Below are 19,472 nucleotides of genomic sequence, written 5' to 3' on the forward strand. Positions count from 1 at the left end.
TCCTCTTCTTCCCGTATGACTCGAAGGGTAAGCACCTGGCACAACGTAAGTCTTGCAAACCCAGGCTATGTTGTTCATACTAGAAAAGTCAAATCCACGTTAATAAGAAGTTGAACCCTTTTTGACCAGAGAATTCATATTTCACGTACGAACATGATCATAAATATGGCCCCTAAGCGCTGGTGCTCTCTTTTAGGCTTTTTGTAGTAGTGAAAAAAAGGTTTAGATCACGTAGCATTTCCGCCGTCAGGCATTAAGGTAGTCGAAACGCAAGGGTGGCTATAACTTATTTTAATTCAGGGAGCTACAAAACACCTATCCCTTATTTGTGTGTAGGGAATTATTCAATTCTTCGTCGAAGACTTAGTCCTTCCATTATGAATGAATGATTGCATACAAAAATATAGTGAAGATAATTTAGTGCCCAAGGAGCGGTCTTTTTCGAATTCAAATCTCACCATTTCTTACATATAGAGTATTGTCACATAATTCTTGGTAGTGTGCTAGTTTACGACAAGAACGATCAATTTTTCATGGTTTTCTTGAAGACTGAGAGAACTTATTACTCTTAACATCATTGCGATTCTTTTTTTACTAAGAAGTCGCGCTTCAAGAGTCGTGTAATACAAGAGGAATGCCGGAAGAGATGTCCGACCTGGCGACGAATAAATCTATAGCCGGTTTGGACTTTTCTAAAGAAAGAAATAACAGAACATGCGACCGAACATGCAATCGAACATGCCAACGTGGTTTTTTACAAGGTGTACGATAATTATGCGATGCGAGGAATGATCAAGATGAAGCCAAAAAAGTATAACGATCGGAATGACGGTCGGCGTAATGGCACTGTGGATTCCCAATTAGTAGACAGGCATGACTTAGGTTGGCTAATATCATCTTCATGAATCTGTACTTTAATAGAGTTTGAGATCTTCCTTCTAAGCATTGCGGGCCGAGCCTGTGACAGACAAACTGTGTTATACACCCATGGGGTTAAGCCAATGCAACTTCAGCTCGGTCCGCCTACGCACAGATCTCCCAGAATGCTTCGATACGATACACTGGCGGCATGTCTCTTCCGTACTATAGCACGGACATTATGCCATCGTCTTCGGTGAAAGCCCGAAAACAGGTTATTCCGCTTTACCGAGGCCATCGTTGCACATATGCTGACTTTTGAGGCTTGTTCATTGGCCTGTCTCAATCGAAGAATGGTTCCCAGCTCCCCCACTGAAGCTAGGGTCTCGGCACAGGCCCCCTGATTGGGAACATCTTCCATCGCGGGGTTCCCTCAAGAAGAACGCAGGGGTCAGAGTCAATTTCGTATCACGCAGTTGTAAGCTCGTTCTGGTACTCAACGCGGCCTTACGTACGAATGTGGAATCGCGTCAAGTTGTTCACCATGACAAAAGAACTTCGGGGACCACAATGCTTGCTCCATCCTAGCCTGGGAAGAAGAAAAGAGAAAGCCTTATCTATGGTCGGCCACCCGGCCAGCTGAACGAAGCTTTTCACGCTTTCAGTAGTATTATTTAGGATCCTCATTCAGGCCTGACTCCTTTTCTGTCGCCTCTCTCTCTCACTGTCTCTCATTTTGCCCATTATGCTTTTCAAGTCCACATTCGTTCTCTCTCTCGCTTTCGCAGCGGACGCATTCGCTGTTAGACGCGGGTCCAATGACTGGTTTGCGCCTACTTCCGCCGATCGTAAGACTCGCAATCAGATGAATATGCTGTTTTAAGCTCCTGTTGACACTTCTCAGGTCGTAGCCCCTGTCCAATGGTGAACACTCTTGCCAACCACGGGTACCTCCCCCGTAGCGGCTTGAATGTCTCTCTTGCAGACCTGATTGCCGGCTTTACGGCAGCCGTCAATCTGGATCCTGCTGCTACCACTTTGGTCGGGCAAAAGGCTCTCCTCACGTCTACAACTGGCAATAACGCGACGTTTAACCTGGACGATCTTAATACCCATGGCAGTGAGTCAACTCGGACCTTGACATTGTATGCATGCCCTGAAGTCGGTGACAGTCATCGAACACGACGGTAGTCTAAGCCGTAACGACATTTACTTTGGCGACAACCATTCATTCAATGCAAAGATTTGGGAATCGGTAGCGGTCGCCTTCACAAACACTACCATCAGCATCCCAACAGCTGCCAAGGCGAGGGTCGCGCGCTTGCAAGCCGCCGCTGCTGCTATCCTGAGTTCAACCTGACGGCCGATGGTACTCAATTCAGCTTCATTGAGACTGCTCTCTATCTCTCTGTTTTCGGAAACCTAGATGATGGCAATGCCAACACCGAATGGGTGAAGGTCTTATTCAGTATGTTTGATCTCGCCTTCTCGTTGCCATGGTTCGTATGCTTACACAGAACCCTTAGCGCAAGAACGTCTGCCATTCCGGGAAGGGTTCTCAAGGGCAAGCTCGCCAATCACTGCAGCAGGCATCCTGGGCTTAGTCGCTAAAGTGGCGGCTGCAAGTGTCTGATTGAATGTCTTCAGTTGTTGCAGCATGTGGGCAATGCGAGGATCTACCGAGACGGTGTGCAAATTTCCCTATTCGCATGTGTAGATCTATCCAGAAATTTGATTCCACATGACTGTCTCAGTACATGAACTTCCCTACTATAAGTTGAAGATGTATTTGTAAAATGGTGCCGTCACTAAGCGAATTCGTGCATTGGAGTGTATCATTGCTTGTCTCTCCAGACCATCATGCTGTGAGTGTTAGATATTCATATCCGGTGCGAGAGCTATAGTAGTCAAAACAACATCTGTAAATATGTCGACTGCAAGATTCAAGGCTTGGACGTGGAACAACACCCTAGCATGGCAACTTTCTTCAAGACTGTGGCCTTGTCACCTATATCGCAAAGAAAGGTTCATGTTGGGATGACATTGAGAGATTCTTGACATAGCGCAAGAAGCATATCAGCTGCGATCCATGTTAAATACAATAATAGGACTGCGGTCATGGCTCTGACTGAAGTTTCTAGCCAATTGAATATCGACCTATTGTCTTTTTGTGCGACACTACAGTTCACGGAACATATCAATGTGGGCAATAGCGTACCTGGCACTAGGCTCTGTGTGGCTTCAGTCTTTTCCTAAGAAAAAAAGAGATAGAGGGCATGGGGGGGGGTAGCACGAACATCACTGGAACCTGACTCACTCGATTCAGCTTCAACCATCAATACGTCATGCTGTTACGATTTGTTGAGTAAACATGCTAATGCCAGCAAGGATAATGCCTCAATACCCATGGTTTACCTAGTTTCTGTTCGCTATAGAGGCTCATGATCCAACGGGTTCCTTGAGATGCATTCCCGCCTCAAGAAAATTGACCCGCAAGTGTTCATGCGCATGTGATAGAGTGCCAGAGTTATGAATGTTCTCAACATTTTACATGTGGACTGGGCGATGCTTATTTGGAGTTTCACACTGCAATCTAGGTTATGTGCATGTACTCCGTACTGTTCGGTCTCTTATCTCCGCTAACACGAACCAAATTACGGAAAATCAGCTATCTGACCAGAGATCCAATGGTACCAGGGATAGTTTTTCTGATGTTTAGATGAAAGGTCCCCGAAAGGTTTTTCCTGTTTGCTCCGGTCTAGCTTACGTGCCTATGTACATCCTTCGTCGCAGCTCATGTGCTTTGACTTCGCCAGCGTCCAAAGCGCTCAGCTCGCACTTGGAAAAGTCGAGAGACTTTCACATCGAATGACGCCGGTCTTCGATAGCCTCGGCTTCGGAACGACTCAGCTTGGATGTGATGCTTCGCATAGCTTCGCATAGCTTCGCATAGCCACACTGAGCCTCGGGACCATATGAAACACTCATGGCTGTACCAGCCAGCAAGATGTTGACCCTGGTCCAAGCACCATGTAGCTTCAGTCAGGTGTCAGTAGGGGCAGTCCTGTCAATACTACATAAGGGTCTGACGTGTTGTCCGAGCTTATTTCGATGTGGGGGTGAAACACGTGAACGTGGAAGTGCCGAGGACCATCATCGGATGAAACTATATATATCAAGTGGTCGATCGCGCCTGCTAAGACTGCGGTTGTTAATCTAGGTAGACTCTTATCGCTCTCTTTCTCGAGGCATCTCTAGGAAAAACTTGTCAGTATGTCTTCTACTCTCACGGCAACTACAGCAAACAAAAGCCAGACTATTAGGATTGAAAGCAAAGATCCTATGAAGTCAACCTGGCGTCGCAGCGACAAACGCACTTGGAAGATCGGCCACTGGATTATCGAGCGACTAGGGCTCTATCATGATGAGCTTGACCGATCTGCGCCCATTCACTCCAAAGCCGAATCAGTGCCTTACGTCCCGCATTGGCAATTCCATCGGTGGATACTGCTACATGCAACAGTACCTCTCCTCCTCCATCAAGGTTTTGTGTCCTTGACTGGATATAACGTTCACCCGGTAGCGGCCTTCGTTTTTTACAGTGTGGCGATCAAGGCTGTCGCCATCCACCAAATTAATATCATGCGCGGTCTCGGCCAACGCTACGGATTCCTCGATGGCGACAAGCACGAACGCGACGGAGTCCCCGACAAAAGTGTCAAAACAGTACTGGAGTCACTTATATCGACGGCTACATTTCGATCGATGATGGCTGTGATCCTCTCGTACCGTTCGAACGAGGCTCCGGTCACAATCAATTGGATGCTTCTTCCTCTCGAGATTGGTCTCTACGGTGTTGTCTTGGATTTTTGGTTCTATTGGTATCATCGACTTATGCATGAGGTCGACTCGTTGTGGAAGTATCACAAGACACACCATCTGACGAAACATCCGAACCCTCTTCTCACGCTTTTTGCGGACAGTGAGCAAGAGTTCTGGGACATCGCCGGTATCCCGTTCTTGACGTGGGCGACGCTCAAGTTCGTAGGGCTACCAATGGGCTTTTACGAATGGTGGTTCTGCCAGGAATACGTCATATTCACTGAATTGACGGGACATAGTGGGTTGCGTCTCTATGCTACAACTCCCACACCTTTCGCATGGCCGCTTCAATTCTTTAACTGCGAGTTGGTGCTCGAGGATCATGATCTCCATCATCGGAAAGGCTGGAAATCCAGCGGCAACTACGGCAAGCACACTCGATTGTGGGATCGTATCTTTGGAACGTGCATGGACAGAATCGAATGCGCTGCCGATTCTGCAGACTACACGAATACGGCTGTCATTCCACTTATATGAGCACACAAGCAGCTTTTTCGGTATTTAGACGGATATTCTGATCCCATCGTGATGGATAACCTATGTCCATCACGGGCGGTGGAAGCAAAGAATGCCAAACGTGTCGCTCGGATGGAACAACAAGAAGGGTAGAAGGTAGTCACGTACTATCACACACACAGCTAGTACCGCAATATGTGACTATAATATCTTTACCATAGGGTCAGATTTTCTAAATAGAGGGACTATTTGTATTTTTCAATGTTGTTCTTGCCGTATTTATTAAGCTAACAAACAGCCCGTCTTTCCACGGGATGAGCAGCAAATATGCCGCGGAAACAGATATACCTCTCTGATTGAACCTGAGCGTATTGATCAGGCGAACGTGCCAACGCGCAATTACAACAAGATCCTCTGCTCCCCGGCGGCCCGCCCGACGAGCTATCAGGGGACATACGGTTTGAATGGTTGTGAGGCGGTGATACTTTTCTGCAAATGAAGACAACTCATCATATCCCTGTTGGCTGTGTCCTGACTCAGTGCATGAACCCCTCCCAAGCAGGCCTATGCAGTAAGACGTCCTCCGTCTTTCAAAAACAGCGCGATGCAGCTATCTTGCTCTACGAAGAACCAAACATGCACATTCCAGGATATTTAGGTCCTTCATCTACATTAAACAGTTCATATTTCATGTTCATTGCAGACTACTCAGTACACTCTTTCGGCCTTTCATGAAATCAGACACGGAGTTATTACATGCGCAACATCGGCAGGGGGCCGTGCTTCAACCCAAGATGAAGGCATTATAATATACCTTCGTATAACCCCGAAGGTGCGTGATAGGGAGGAATTTGTTTCCCCGCTCTGCAACAGAATCAAACCAGTATAAAGTTCGCACTTCGACTGAATTACCGCCAAGCCACTCTTGCATTCGGGATCACCGGGCACTGGTAACTTTCGGCGGTGGCCAGAGCATGATAATGAAAGGCAATGAGAAATTGCAGACCCCACCCCGGCCCGTATACGTGAAAGTTAAAGAGCTGGCTATCAGAATGCGACATCATAGTATAAGAACCTCGAGATAATGCGCTCGCAGTTGAAAGGTCTTCCTTCTCTGCATTCGCAACCCGTCACTCGTTCATTTTCATTGCGCTCTAAACCTCCCATCCTAAAATAATATTCAAAATGCGTGCCTTCACTATCGCTGCTGCTCTTCTCGTTGCTGGAGTTCAGGCTGCTCCTGCTCTTGAGAGCCGCCAGGTTGTTTACGGATGGTAAGAAGCCCTACCGGACTTTCATGCAACCGAGCTGATTGGAGATCTGAAGTTACTTCTCCGGTGATGGTATCAACAACCAGTACGTCAGTGTCGGCCACGACATTGATGTTACCGATGCCAGCGGTAACACCCGCAACCTTGATTGTGGCACGACTTCCCAGCAGCTTGTTCCCAACGTCTTCGCCAAGTGCACTGTGGATAAGAAGCAGCCCGCGGGTATCACCGCCAACGAGTCCGACAAGAAGTAAGTACAGCAGCCACCGAAACGAGAGCATGCAACTAATACAAACCTTCCTAGCGCCATTAACTGCCCCGTTTCTAAGAGCAAGGCCGACTGCTAGGCTCCTCACTATAAAATGCCAAGCTAAGGGCTGGTAGAGATTTAATCATAATTAGTCCTTGAATCTCGGACTAAATTCTACAGTCATCAGTGTTGTTTTCAGGCCATTTAGTCCCAAGCCCGACACTCGCCAAACACCACCCATGCGTCTGGTAGCATAAGTCCGATAATAAATACTGTCAACTCCTATGGTGCCAATTTTATAATTCTTTCACCAATTCAATCGCAGCAGAGTGATCTAATAGGGATTCAAAGTTCTGCAGAAGTTCCAGTGAAGCACATGCGGGTAGTCTCAATTTTGCCAGGTCTTGAGGTTGCTTTTGAAGGTTTATGGAAGCGCGCTCCCTTGCTTCCACATGTGAAGGGACTGAAGTTGATCTGCTCATAGCTGCCATCGCTCATATGGATTGGCATGAGTCCGGGCGTCCTGCTCTAATTTAAGGAATAGTCGACCCCGCTTAGATATATGACCCTGACACTTAGTGTTCCGTGCAAGTATGGAGATCTATGAATCTACGAAGCTCAGTACAGCAAGAATGTAGTCTTGAGCAGTGCATACGGTAGCTGCATAGGTCTCGCTTAGTATAGCCCATGCAAACTCGAATGTCACCATGATTGACTAAGTCTGGTTTACCTACGCTAGAGGCTTGCTTGACAGATGTTTCTACAACCTGTACTTGACTTTTGTATCGCTTAGTGGAGTGGCTCCTTGAAGTACGAAGAACATGTCGCCTCCTGGATTGTTTCGGAGAGCAAGCCCGTTTCCAAACGGAAACCTTGTTCTGTAGTGTATAACTTCAAAGACTTTAGTGTTGAGCTATGAAAAACGCATTGCTTAAATTGAAGCACCGGAGCATCTGTCGAGGATCTTGGTTTAAGGCTATATCTTACACGGGTAGCTTCGGTAGCTAGATGAGGTACGTCTCCGGTGCTTCATAATCAGTTAGGAACCGACAGTCCAGAGCTTCTCATTTTAACTTAAGGATCGATCATCTTCAGCATTGCTTTTTGAAAGGGAGCTCGGAAATGTGCTTGCAGCCTTGGGTACAAGCTATTGTATTGTATCTCAACGCTTGAGATGGGTTGCGAAGGTGAATTCTCAAGTGTACTAAAGATGGTGCTGATTTTCCGTTTCCGCGATTGATATTACTCCTCCGAGCTGAACTTGTAGTGAGAGATTGCATATCGCGTGTTCATCCCGGTCCTTGGTGCGGCTAATACCGTAACATTTGAGGTTAAGTCGCTAGCCATTCTGCCTCCGCAAATTGCCAACGGAGCTTTTCTTCAAAAAGACGAAGACAATAAAAAAAAAGGCCCAGCTTCACGACATTAGTGATGAAAGACCTCCATGCCGGCAGAACAGTGCCGGCGCTCGGGGCATTTTTCCTGAGGTCGCTTCCATTACTCCTCAGTACACGTCTGTGTCTATGAAGGCTAGGTGTTTCAAGTGGAGCACAGTGCAATTGGCCTCACTCTCGCCATGTGTAACCTTGACTCATAGTCAAGACGGGAGAGCGGCAATGTTGAACAGGGGACTAACGGACGAGAACAGAGATTTCCGCTACTTGCGGTGTATCACTCCAAGTTTAACAAGTAGTAATCACGAAATGTTTTGCCTCTCACGTCATCCCTAGCGGCCTCAAACACGTGACATTACTCAGGTTTTGCAATGGTTTGGCTTAAACCGAACTTCTCCGACCTCTCCACTTGTAACTCCGAGCTCACAGCCCGAGCAAACTTCACATCGACTGATACACTGTTCGACTTATAAGTTTCTTCAGCGTCCATGTTGAAAATGTGCATTTCTGAATAGTTTCTATACGTACAATTTTTCTTCCCTGGCTACCATCATGTCTTCCGGCCCAGGATCTTGGTTATCGCGGCTTGGCGAAGAAAGCGGTTTCGTATCGATCTCGCAGTCATGTCGCGATACTAAGGTACTCTGCTTACAACGTTTTGTTCGCCTCTTTGCGTACGGCGCATCATTTCTTATCTTAGTACACTTCCTCTCAAGTCTGGGCTACTCTGATGAACGAATCGGCCTCTTCATGACATTAACTCTTCTCGGAGACGTCGTCATCAGCTTCTTGCTCACCGCCATTACCGACCAAGTTGGAAGAAGAAAAGTCCTTGCCACTGGAGCTGCATTGATGGTCATGAGCGGTCTGGTTTTTGCCATGGTTGGGAACTATTGGGTTCTCGTCATTGCGAGTATATTCGGGGTTATCAGTCCCAGTGGCAACGAAATTGGACCTTTCCGCGCCGTTGAAGAGTCAATTCTGGCTCAGCTTACGCAGAAGGAAAGGCGCAGTGATATCTTCGCATGGTACACGCTCTTTGGCTCAGCAGGGGCCGCTCTAGGCACATTGACTTGCGGTTGGGTCGTGCAGGCGCTTGAAGGGAATGAGTCTTGGACTCAGAACGAAGCATACAGAGTCGTCTTTCTCATATATGCGGCGATCGGCTTACTCAAGCTGCTGTTGATTTTTGCCCTCACGTCTGGCGTTGAGGCACCGTCGGCAGAGACCGACGATTCTACTAGGCGAAGAAACACCGAAACCCAACCTCTACTTGGCGACAGCACGGCCAGCGAGCAGAGCCAATCTAGGCAGTACTCAGGATCAAAGTCCCGTCTGCCAACGATCGCGCAACGCACAAGGGCTTTACTCCCTTATATCTCTCCCATGTCTCGATCGATACTGTTCCGGCTCCTCATTCTATTTTGTCTCGACTCTTTTGCCTCCGGTATGGCATCACCATCTTGGTTGACTTACTATTTCACCACCGTCCACTCTCTTCAGCCAGGCTCACTGGGAACTCTATTCTTGGTCACCAATCTTCTCGCTACAATCTCGAACCTCGTCGCACTGCCTCTTGCCCGCCGCTTGGGACCACTCAAGACTATGGTTTTTACTCACCTGCCTTCTGCTATCTTTTTGTCGATGATTCCTCTTCCATCGCCTGGTTCTGGTGGAACATGGACAGCGATGGCGTTTCTGTCCCTGAGAGCGTGTACCCAAAGCATGGATCAAGCGCCCAGGCAGGCCTTCCTTACAGCTGCAGTACTCCCCAGTGAAAGAACCGCTGTTTTGGGCGTGGTCAATATTGTAAAGACGTGGGCTCAAGCGGGTGGTCTAGGTTCTGCAGGATATCTCGCCGGAAAGAATCTTTGGATCGTGGTATTTACGGGAGCAGGAATTATGAAGGCATGTTATGATCTATTGATGCTAGGATTATTCTTGGGTCTCAGAGATCGCGAAGATGACGGCTCAAAGTCCCGTTCGAGGGACGAGGAAGAATCTTGAGTCAAAGATGACCGGGCTGCAATAGACTGGAATTTGAGGAAAAGCCTCTTAGGCTAACAGATTGAATTGATGAAATATACGGATCCGCCTAGTCCACTTTCTTCGCACTCTCTCTACGTACGATAGCCTCAAGTTTAGGCAGATCGAATTTCCTGTATGCCAATTCATCCAAGAGCCACTCGCCGAAAAGCAGTCTAGCCAGCCAGACTGACCCAGCCATGCCACCAGCCCAGAACCAGTTCGTAGCCCCTCCGATCCAACCCCCAAACCACCCCTCTCCTTTTAGGACCTCTGCTACTAGTTGTTGGGCAAATTCCCCCGTGGACACGGTCGCGTTGTTTTGGGAAAATGTAAGACGCTTTGCATATATCTCTTTGACACGAGTATATAGCGAGTCAGGCGGGAGCTCACGGTTGAGCTTAGCAATCTGACTCTTGACAGTACCAGTCATAGAGATCATGACACGCACACCAAATGGACGAAGCTCTTGGCGAAGTGTACGGCTGTATGAGTTGAGGGCGCCTTTGGTCGCTGTGTAGACTGAGCCAAAGACGTAAGGAGAGATGGCGGAAAGACTACTGATCATGATGATGAGGCCGCGGGCCGGGATCAGCAGCGGCACAAAGGCCTGGACCATGGCCATGACGCCAAAGACATTTGTCTCGAAAGTCTGTCGAACTTCATCCATGTTGATGTCGGTTGCTGGGACAGTGTGTGTCAAACCACTGCAAGATGGTTAGTAAGTAGCACAGCTGCCAGTGTTTGCAAATAAACCCATGTCTCAATGAGCAAGAAGAAAAAAGCCACCATCTGGCTGGTGAGCACCATGGCATGAGGCAAGCCTTACGCGTTGTTGACCAGGAAATCAAGGCGGCCTCCAGTCAGTTCGGAGACCCTGGCTTTGCAGACTGCGATACTGTCGCTGTTGGTAACATCGAGTGGTAATGTCGTCAATCCCAAGGCGCTCAAGTCCGAGAGAACTTCAGGCCTACGGGCCGTTGCGATGACATGGAGTCCTAGCAGTAAAACGTTGTGAGCAAGCCACGTCTCCAGTGATGGTTCGTTTCATGAAATCGAACACTGGTTATTCGTTCATGGATAGTTGACACCCACCTTTGGAGTGAAACTCTTTGGCCAAGGCGTGGCCTATCCCCCCTGGGGTGCAGCTACAAGAAACGTGTCAGCACTAACGCCTTCAGCGATCAGCTCAGCGAGTCAATGTTAAGACTAAGTCGGGAGGGTGTAGCGCACCCTGTGATCAGCACTGTCTTTTTGTCTGCCGGGATGCCCATTCTGTCGATACTGCACTGGAGGTCGAATGGTGGAGAGGGAGGAAGCTATGGTCAATGGATTAAACGTGTCGGAGACAGAACATCACTTGGCTGCTCTCAGACCACTTGGCGAGATAAATCCCGAGGTAAATTGAGCTCAAATTGGACAAGAAAAACATGTGGGCCGCTCAGGTCCGCAGCCCGCGGATTTGCGTCCAGGACTACATCATTCGGCCGAGTCCTTAGTAATACGTCGGATAAGTCCGTGCAATAAGAATCAAGAATCCTCCCTAGGCGAGGGGTTTCCTACGCTTCGAGCATACGCGTCGGAGAAAGGCTCCGCTCTATCCTACCGAGTGTACATTACGATAGCTATGGATCCGTAACGTGCATTCCCACGACGGCGACATGCGATATTATCCTTCGAGCCACTCACCGTGGGGCTCGTAAGCAGCCTTAGAAGGGTTGAAGCTTCGAAGGCCCCAAAAGCTCGGCAACATGCTGTGGTGTGCTGAGCGGTAATCAGGTTGGAAGTATCTAGCTGACAACTCGCGAGGTACCGGAAATGTCAACTCCCAATTTCAAGGGCTGATGTTGTTTTGCGGTGGAAGAGATCGGTTTTTTAACGAGCAATCTATGCCAAGGCGAGAAGCTCGGAAAGTCGGGGAGACTTCAGGTTTCCTTGCCATCACGCATTATGCGAGCCGGTGGGATTGGAGGCTCGCCGCGGAATGTCGGCCAAACTCTTTGCTTTCGTGGAAATGTTTCGCAATAGCTCCTCCTGGCTGGCTGCGGGCTGGCTGCGGCCTGCCCGCGTATCGAATCCACTGATAATCAGCTGCTATTGTACTCAATCAAAGTGCCAAATACGAGTATGGAAAACGTCGTCGCGTCATGCGTCAACTACGTGCATGCCCCCCGCACGTCACATTGCGGAGAAGCTGGGGAAAGGGAGCATGGTAACTGGGTTCTTGGAACTACCGACAAATCAATGCGGGGTCGCGAGTCTCTTGGGTTGCATGCTCACTGTTTGAACATTGGTTCATCCCATGAGGTCCAGAACTCAACCTTGATGCTTATTCCTTTGGTGCAAGGCAAGCAGTTCTGTGATAGGAGATTAACCAGTCTTTGTGTAGTGTTTGCTTACACAACGTACTGATGGTGACCATCAAGACGCCAGCATTCGCGTGCCACTGTTACTTGAACGTTTGGGCAAACAGATAAAATCACTACCCTGGTCAGGTCCTCACCGTGGGCCGGAATATCCGGCTTTCAGTGTAAAGCCAAGAGCCCCTAGTGAGATCAATACCCGATCCTGGATGCCGTCAGAAGGTGTCAGGGGTACTACCTTGCGGTCTGGGGACCCCGCAAACTAACGGCAAGATCCACAGACTTCGGGTTGATTAAGACGAGCAGAGGGGTTAGGAATGCCTAGCTGAGGCTAGTACTCAAGCATAATTTCGTTGACGGGATAGCGACGGCCGAGGAACTGCAATAATGTTTGCGGTTTGGCAAGTTCAAGGGCATGAAGACACGGGTGAAAGCTTCCCGACAGGCCTCGGTGGATTTTGTTCAAGCCTGCATTCAAAACTCCTCTGTGGACCAATATATATATATGTGTTGTCTAATTGCGGTGTCATTCATCTCTTCTTGACACAAGTCTTTCTGGACCTTTGTTCGTCAACTTACCTTAGGTGGAGTTGTTCAAGGACTCTCTCCTCATCATGGCTGTTTCGATATCTCAGCTTTCTTTTGAGCACCATCGACAAGCTCTTGGCATTGCCGAATCAGAGCCTCGCATCTCATGGCGGTTCTCTGGCAATGCCGTTGACTGGGAGCAGAGCGCCTACGATCTGGAGATTCTCAAGGGGTCAGACCCCCCAACCATCCACAACTTCAACTCGACTACGTCTCTCCTTGTCCCATGGCCAGCAACGGCTCTGAAAACGGCCGAGCAGGCTAGTGTACGAGCTCGAGCCCACGGTAGACCTGGCCAACTGTCTACGCCTTGGTCAGATTGGGTCACAGTCGAGACTGGGCTCCTCAACTCTTCGGACTGGGCTGGGGCTGTTCCCATAGCCGCCGAGAGGGAGACTGAGGTTGAGGCTCCTAAACGTCCGGTATATTTCAGAAGGCCTTTTCTTATCAACGCCAATATCACTCGTGCACGACTCTACATCACTGCATTGGGGCTTTACGAAGCGGAGATCAATGGCCGTCGCGTTGGTGACTATGTTCTTGCCCCCGGATGGCAATCATACAATTACCGGCATGTTTACGATACATACGACGTCACGGAACTTATTTCGAGCGGAGAAAATGCAATTGGTGTTGCGGTCGGCGAGGGATGGTTCTCTGGTAGACTCAGCTACGGTGGCGGTGTTAGGAATAACTATGGAGACACCATCGGTCTTCTCAGTCTCCTAGTTATCACTCTTGAAGATGACTCCAAGATTATGGTGCCAAGCGACGCGACTTGGAAAGCGAACACCGGTCCACTTATCACGTCCGAAATATACAACGGCGAGCATTACGACTCTACGCTTGAGGCAGAACTAGATGGGTGGTCATCCGCAGGATTCGCCGCCGACGACTGGCTGGCGGTGAGAGAGTTACCCGCGCTCAAAGGCGATTTAGTCCCTCCCGATGGGCCTCCTGTCAGACGACTTGAAGAAAGAAAGCCGGAGTCCATCTTCGCGTCTCCGTCTGGTAAGACGATTATCGACTTCGGCCAAAATCTTGTGGGCTGGCTAAGACTCACGGTCTCTGGACCCAGCGGAACGAACATCACTCTCCACCATGCCGAAGTTCTCGAAGATGGGGAGCTCGCTCTGAGACCACTTAGAATTGCTACTGCGGCTGACTCCCTTATCTTACACGGTAACGGCACGCAGACATGGGAACCACGTTTCACTTTCCATGGCTTCCGTTATGCTCAGGTCGATGGTTGGCCACAGGAAACTCCTCTTACCGCTGACTCCGTCACAGCTGTCGTTGTCCACAGCGACATGGAACAGACCGGCTGGTTTGAATGTTCCAATCAACTTCTCAACAAGTTCCATCACAACGTGCGGTGGTCTATGAAGGGAAACTTCTTATCGATTCCCACCGATTGCCCACAGCGCGATGAGCGACTTGGGTGGACTGGTGATGCCCACGCCTTTGCTCCAACGGCCAACTACTTGTACAACGCTGCCGGGTTTTGGAGAGGTTGGCACAAAGACATCTGGTCAGAGATGCAGCGAAATAACTCGATGGTGGTCCCATTCACCATTCCTACGATCCCACCTGGAGGCCCCGCTACTCCCGCCGCAGTATGGGGAGATGTAGCTGTTGCCAACCCTTTCAATATTTACCAAGCGTTCGGTGACCTGGGCCTTCTCGAAGAACAATACCTCCAGTCTCAGGCTTGGATTGATACGGGCATCAGCCGTAACGAGGTTGGCCTCTGGAACCGCAGCTCTTTCCAATTCGCCGACTGGCTCGACCCCAAAGCCCCCTCAGATGCCCCCGGGAACGCCACCACTGCGAAGCATTTGGTCGCTGATGCGTATTTAATCCACATGACCGATTTCCTCGCAAACATGTCCGCAGCTTTGGGACGTGATGACGCGGCAAACCAATACCGAACTCAACAGAGGGACCTTATCTCAGCATTTCACGACGCCTGGATCCAAGATGGCGTCCTGGCAAACCAGACACAGACTGCGTACGCCATGGCTCTCAACTTTGGCCTGTTCACTGACGAAGTACAGCAATCAGCTGCTGCCGAGAAACTGCGACAGATTGTTGCAGATAATGACTACCTTGTTGGCACAGGCTTTGCAGGCACACCGCCTCTTGGGTTTGCTCTTAGAGACATTGGCGCCACTGAAGACTTCTATCGCATGCTTCTTCAGACCCGAGTGCCTTCCTGGTTGTATCAAGTGGTTCAAAATGGTACAACCACTTGGGAGAGATGGGATAGTCTTCTCGCAAACGGAAGCGTCAATCCTGGCGAGATGACCAGCTTCAACCACTATGCTTTTGGCTCCGTCGCCAACTGGATGCATCAAGTCATTGGCGGCATTGCTCCTGCGGAACCGGGCTGGAAGCGCATCACTGTCGCCCCGATTCCCGGTGGCAACATTACCAGTGCCGATTCGAAATACGTCTCACCTTATGGAGAGGTTAGGGTCCAATGGTGGTTTGAAAATAATGAAGAGGAAAATGCCGTTCATCGCAATGGGTTCCACATGGTTGTCGAAATTCCTCCCAACACGAAGGCTGACATCACTATGCCTAATGGGGGGAAGTCAACTGAAGTGGGTTCTGGGTACTACGAGTTCTATGATCCAAATTATGTTTTAGTTTGATTTTCTACGTTTGAATTCTATTTTCGGCTTCTCTTCAATAACCTGTTCGCTTTGCCCATGCACTTCTTTTCTGTACCAGTTGGGTGAGTAGTGTGATTTTGGGCAACTGAAGCTTGTACAAGCCCAGTGAACCAAAGTCCCATGTGCCTATACTGGTCGCCAGTATTGTAGTCTTAACTTTAATTGAACTACGAGTCCACCACTGACGTAGAGTTGTGAGTTGCCAGGAGAACCCGGCAACACGCGGCTCAAACCTGTTGGGAGGGGGGGTTCATAAGCATTCAAGCTAGGTTTTGGGTATTTTGGGAGCAATATCAAGCAGCAGTTTGACAGTTGAATACATGAGGCCGGGCTAGATTTGACTCAAAATTGCAATGATTTATCTTGGTTGTATTTAGTCAAGACTTCTGGTTCTACAGAGCAAAAGTCAGGTAGATGTTCCGTTATTTACCTTCCCCCAAAACAGCTCAGTATCGCACTCAAGTTGGAGCTAGTGATCTTTCAACTCAATAGCCTGGTGTCAACTCTCTTGCTCAAATTAATGTCGTAGTTGGAAGACTCGGATACCAAAAGAGCCCAGCTTGACGTGAGCCTGCCTACATTGGAAGGTAGGATTCATCGGCACTGGTTTCAGCGCGCTTCATGGGATCGTAAGATTCGTCTGCGCTAGTTTCGAATCGCTTCATCGGGAGGTAAGACTCGTCTGCGTTCGTCTCTCCCCGCCTCATCGGAAGGTATGATTCGTCAGCGCTGATCTCGGCCCTCTTCATCGGCAAATAAGACTCGTCGGCACTGGTATCGGCCCGTGTTTTCATGGGGAGGTAGGATTCATCTGCACTCGTCTGATCTATTTATGCTTAGCTTGAGAAACCAATCTCCAGCTGACAACTTCAGTGTACTACCTACCATAACCTGAATGAGGAATAGCAGGCAACGCAGCAACGTAAGCCGCCAATGCCGTTAACAAAACGATCACCTTCATGTTGTCAGGTAGGCTTTGGCGAGTCAAGAGAATGCTTCAGAAGCGTCGTGTGAGTCAAAGAGCTGGTCTGAATGAAAAGGAGAAGATTGAAGTGCTCTAGTTAAAGGATGGTGGAAAGAGTTGTAGCTGTCTCTTATGATCGACTCCTTATGAGACGAGTTGATCGAGCTTGATGATGGCGGAAAGGCTTTAGGCTAATGCCATCAGGAGCTTAAACCTTGCAAGCTGATCTGCGAGGTGAAAGAGGCAGGTGACATCTGGATGACTCTCGCAACTGAGGAATCGTGGTTTCACCAGTCATGATTGAAAAACTGTGGCTTCACTTGTGCAACTCCGAACACTCGGTTTAACAGGGCAGTTTATGGCGGCAAGAAAGTAAGCTAAATGTTGAAGGATTTGTCCAGTCTTCATTGGCATTTGAAGTAGCCGTTTATAGCCATGCTGACGAGCACCTCCATGGTTGACCTTCCAAATTGAAATTAGTTTCTCGCCCCACAGCCATAGGATCTAGGTGCATAGAACTTGACGAAGACCCAGAGACTTCGTGGTCTTCTAGGCCGGTGTTCGGACAACCAGTCACGCGTTCGATACCAGACTTGCTGCTGTCTTTCGTCCATACAGATTGACTGTACACTTATCTATGCCAAGATCCCAATCCTCCAAGCAGGGAGCAATCAACCTTCATTCAAAAGATTGTTTCGCAGATTCAAGCATGAAACTCAATGCAAAAGGTGTTGTGGTTTGATTAATTTGACGCAAAATGTGGGTGGGTTGGCTTTGTCATACCCACTAGGTGTCAGAAACTTGCTTTCGACGTTGACTTTTCATTGTTCTTGTTACGAAGGCAAACTTGACATGCAATGCAACGACAGGGGCACACACAACAGGGTGGTTTATTGGTATCAGATTGGTTCGTCCGGACTCCAAAAGCGAGCCGCTGTCAGACACTGGACTAGGTTCGCGGGGCCTCTTCCGGCTGGGTATAGTGTTTATGCTGGAAGGATTTGGATGCACCGACACACTCGTCTTCCTTCCATTCAAGCCCTCTGTTCCACCTCTGACGGAGGTAAGCGCAAAACGCCATTACAGATAAGATGACCTTCAAGATACAGACCTTCCGAATGGGGCGGAAAGGATGAATTGATCAGCACATGTCCCGCATGGGTCGTCGGGCAAGACACGCCCACGCCTGTGACGGTGGCGGGGTTTGCAGGGCTTTGTGATCCATCACGAATCCTTCAAGTTTCGATCCGAAGACGCTCTCTTGTGACAGTTCTCAATTCTCACCTGGCGTCTTCCCACTATCTGTCTTCGTGAACCATTTGGTCGTTTATTCAACGGAGGAATCGTGCCGTTCAATCTTTTCTGCCTCGTTGACCTACAGATCCCACTCTCTTCTCTTGTCGAGTCCTTGACAAACCTCGTACCTGCTTCACCTCCAAACGCCATCGAGAGACAACTCGAGATGGGCCGAAACTACAAAGAGTACGCGCCTGTGTACTCAGATGAGAATGTAGCATCAAGTCTTGAAGCTGTCGAGGCCGCAATTGCAACAGCAAAATTACGGCACACATCAAAGCTTCGTAGATTCGGGATGTGGACTCTCCACGTCTTCCTGATCACCATCTACACCGCAATCTTTGCTGTGTCACTGTTGCCCAACAGACCATTTTCAGGAGTGTTCAGTTTGATAGATGGTAGGTTCCATGCTATTATAATATAGCTGCTCCGTTCCAGGCCTAGAAACTCACTAGGGTACAGCACCGCCGAAAGCTGTCGGCGAGGAGACACATCTCGAAGTCTTCCCTATTCAAGGCCCACCACATGGCAAGTACACAGGCGAACCAAGACCAGAGGTAGACCAAGCATGGAGGGACTTGCTACAGTGTAGGTCGCTCCTGAAACTCAAGAGGGAAAGTTCACTTATCAGTGTGAATCGTATAGATAACAATATCCGAGTTTCCGAGGAATGGGTTCATCGTTGGGGACGGGAGCATGAGGCGGTCAAGCTACCCGATGGTGGGTATCTTGGCATGCTCAGCGTCTTCCACGAGTTGCACTGCATTGTAAGTTATCTTCCGCTTATGTTGATTATCTGAACAAAGTTAACCAAATGTATAGAAGCGTCTTTACCAAACACTGTCTCCCGAATACTATTTCCCTAACGCAACCGAGCAAGAAATCGCTACAAATCGAGAGCATAACCGTGAGTTTGCCATTGAAACGGTGTAGTCGTCGACTCCAGAATAGTACTAATCATGAATACAGAGCACTGTCTTGAGGTTCTGCGCATGGGCGCAGCCTGCCGTGGTGACATTTCCATCATCACCCATATGTGGACCAATATCGACGCGAAGCCCATCGTGAACCAAACGGCGCCTCACCAATGTATTGACTTTGACAAGGTCATGGATTATTCTCGGGACAACACAGTAGATGTTTATCAGGACAATTACATCGTCCACCCGAAGTTCGGTGAGTTGATCGTCCTGCGATGATCAGAATGTGCACTTACCAACGATAGGACCTTCATTTCCTAAAGGCAACAGCATCAAGCCCTTTAAGGAGCAGGGAATGGACCACCACCACTAAGGGTGGGGAGATTTGACAGCCCCTAAACTTGATCGAAAGTCGAATGGGTCAGACATGGGTTGCTATAACGCCGAGTTGTAGGTCATGCCATAATATATTCCCAACCTGGCCTCTAGCGGATAAGATTGATTGGTATACTATCTTGAACATGGTG

General features: G+C 48.9%; 4 protein-coding genes across 4 annotated transcripts; 3 read left to right on the forward strand and 1 right to left on the reverse strand.

Moving 5' to 3' along the window:
• Positions 1–4,500: 4,500 nt before the first annotated feature.
• On the forward strand, positions 4,501–5,217 carry N0V96_009206 (uncharacterized protein; the record flags this gene model as incomplete). The annotated part of the gene is made up of 1 exon (XM_065758581.1): positions 4,501–5,217. The coding sequence occupies one exon, from the start codon at positions 4,501–4,503 to the stop codon at positions 5,215–5,217; it is 717 nt and encodes a 238-aa protein (XP_065612646.1).
• A 1,164-nt stretch (positions 5,218–6,381) lies between these two features.
• N0V96_009207 (uncharacterized protein) lies at positions 6,382–6,721 on the forward strand (the record flags this gene model as incomplete). The annotated part of the gene is made up of 2 exons (XM_053195837.2): positions 6,382–6,470; positions 6,523–6,721. The coding sequence occupies 2 exons, from the start codon at positions 6,382–6,384 to the stop codon at positions 6,719–6,721; spliced, it is 288 nt and encodes a 95-aa protein (XP_053046570.2).
• Positions 6,722–10,206: 3,485 nt separating this feature from the next.
• On the reverse strand, positions 10,207–11,410 carry AYR1_1 (NADPH-dependent 1-acyl dihydroxyacetone phosphate reductase; the record flags this gene model as incomplete). The annotated part of the gene is made up of 4 exons (XM_053195838.2): positions 10,207–10,843; positions 10,966–11,134; positions 11,232–11,284; positions 11,370–11,410. 4 exons carry the CDS (start codon positions 11,408–11,410, stop codon positions 10,207–10,209), a joined length of 900 nt encoding a protein of 299 aa, XP_053046571.2.
• A 1,703-nt stretch (positions 11,411–13,113) lies between these two features.
• N0V96_009209 (uncharacterized protein) lies at positions 13,114–15,744 on the forward strand (the record flags this gene model as incomplete). The annotated part of the gene is made up of 1 exon (XM_053195839.2): positions 13,114–15,744. One exon carries the CDS (start codon positions 13,114–13,116, stop codon positions 15,742–15,744), a length of 2,631 nt encoding a protein of 876 aa, XP_053046572.2.
• Positions 15,745–19,472: the final 3,728 nt, after the last annotated feature.

This window comes from Colletotrichum fioriniae, assembly GCF_027942845.1.
Source record: "Colletotrichum fioriniae strain IMI 355084 chromosome Unknown scaffold_12, whole genome shotgun sequence".
In the NCBI taxonomy this organism is placed as follows: domain Eukaryota; kingdom Fungi; phylum Ascomycota; class Sordariomycetes; order Glomerellales; family Glomerellaceae; genus Colletotrichum; species Colletotrichum fioriniae.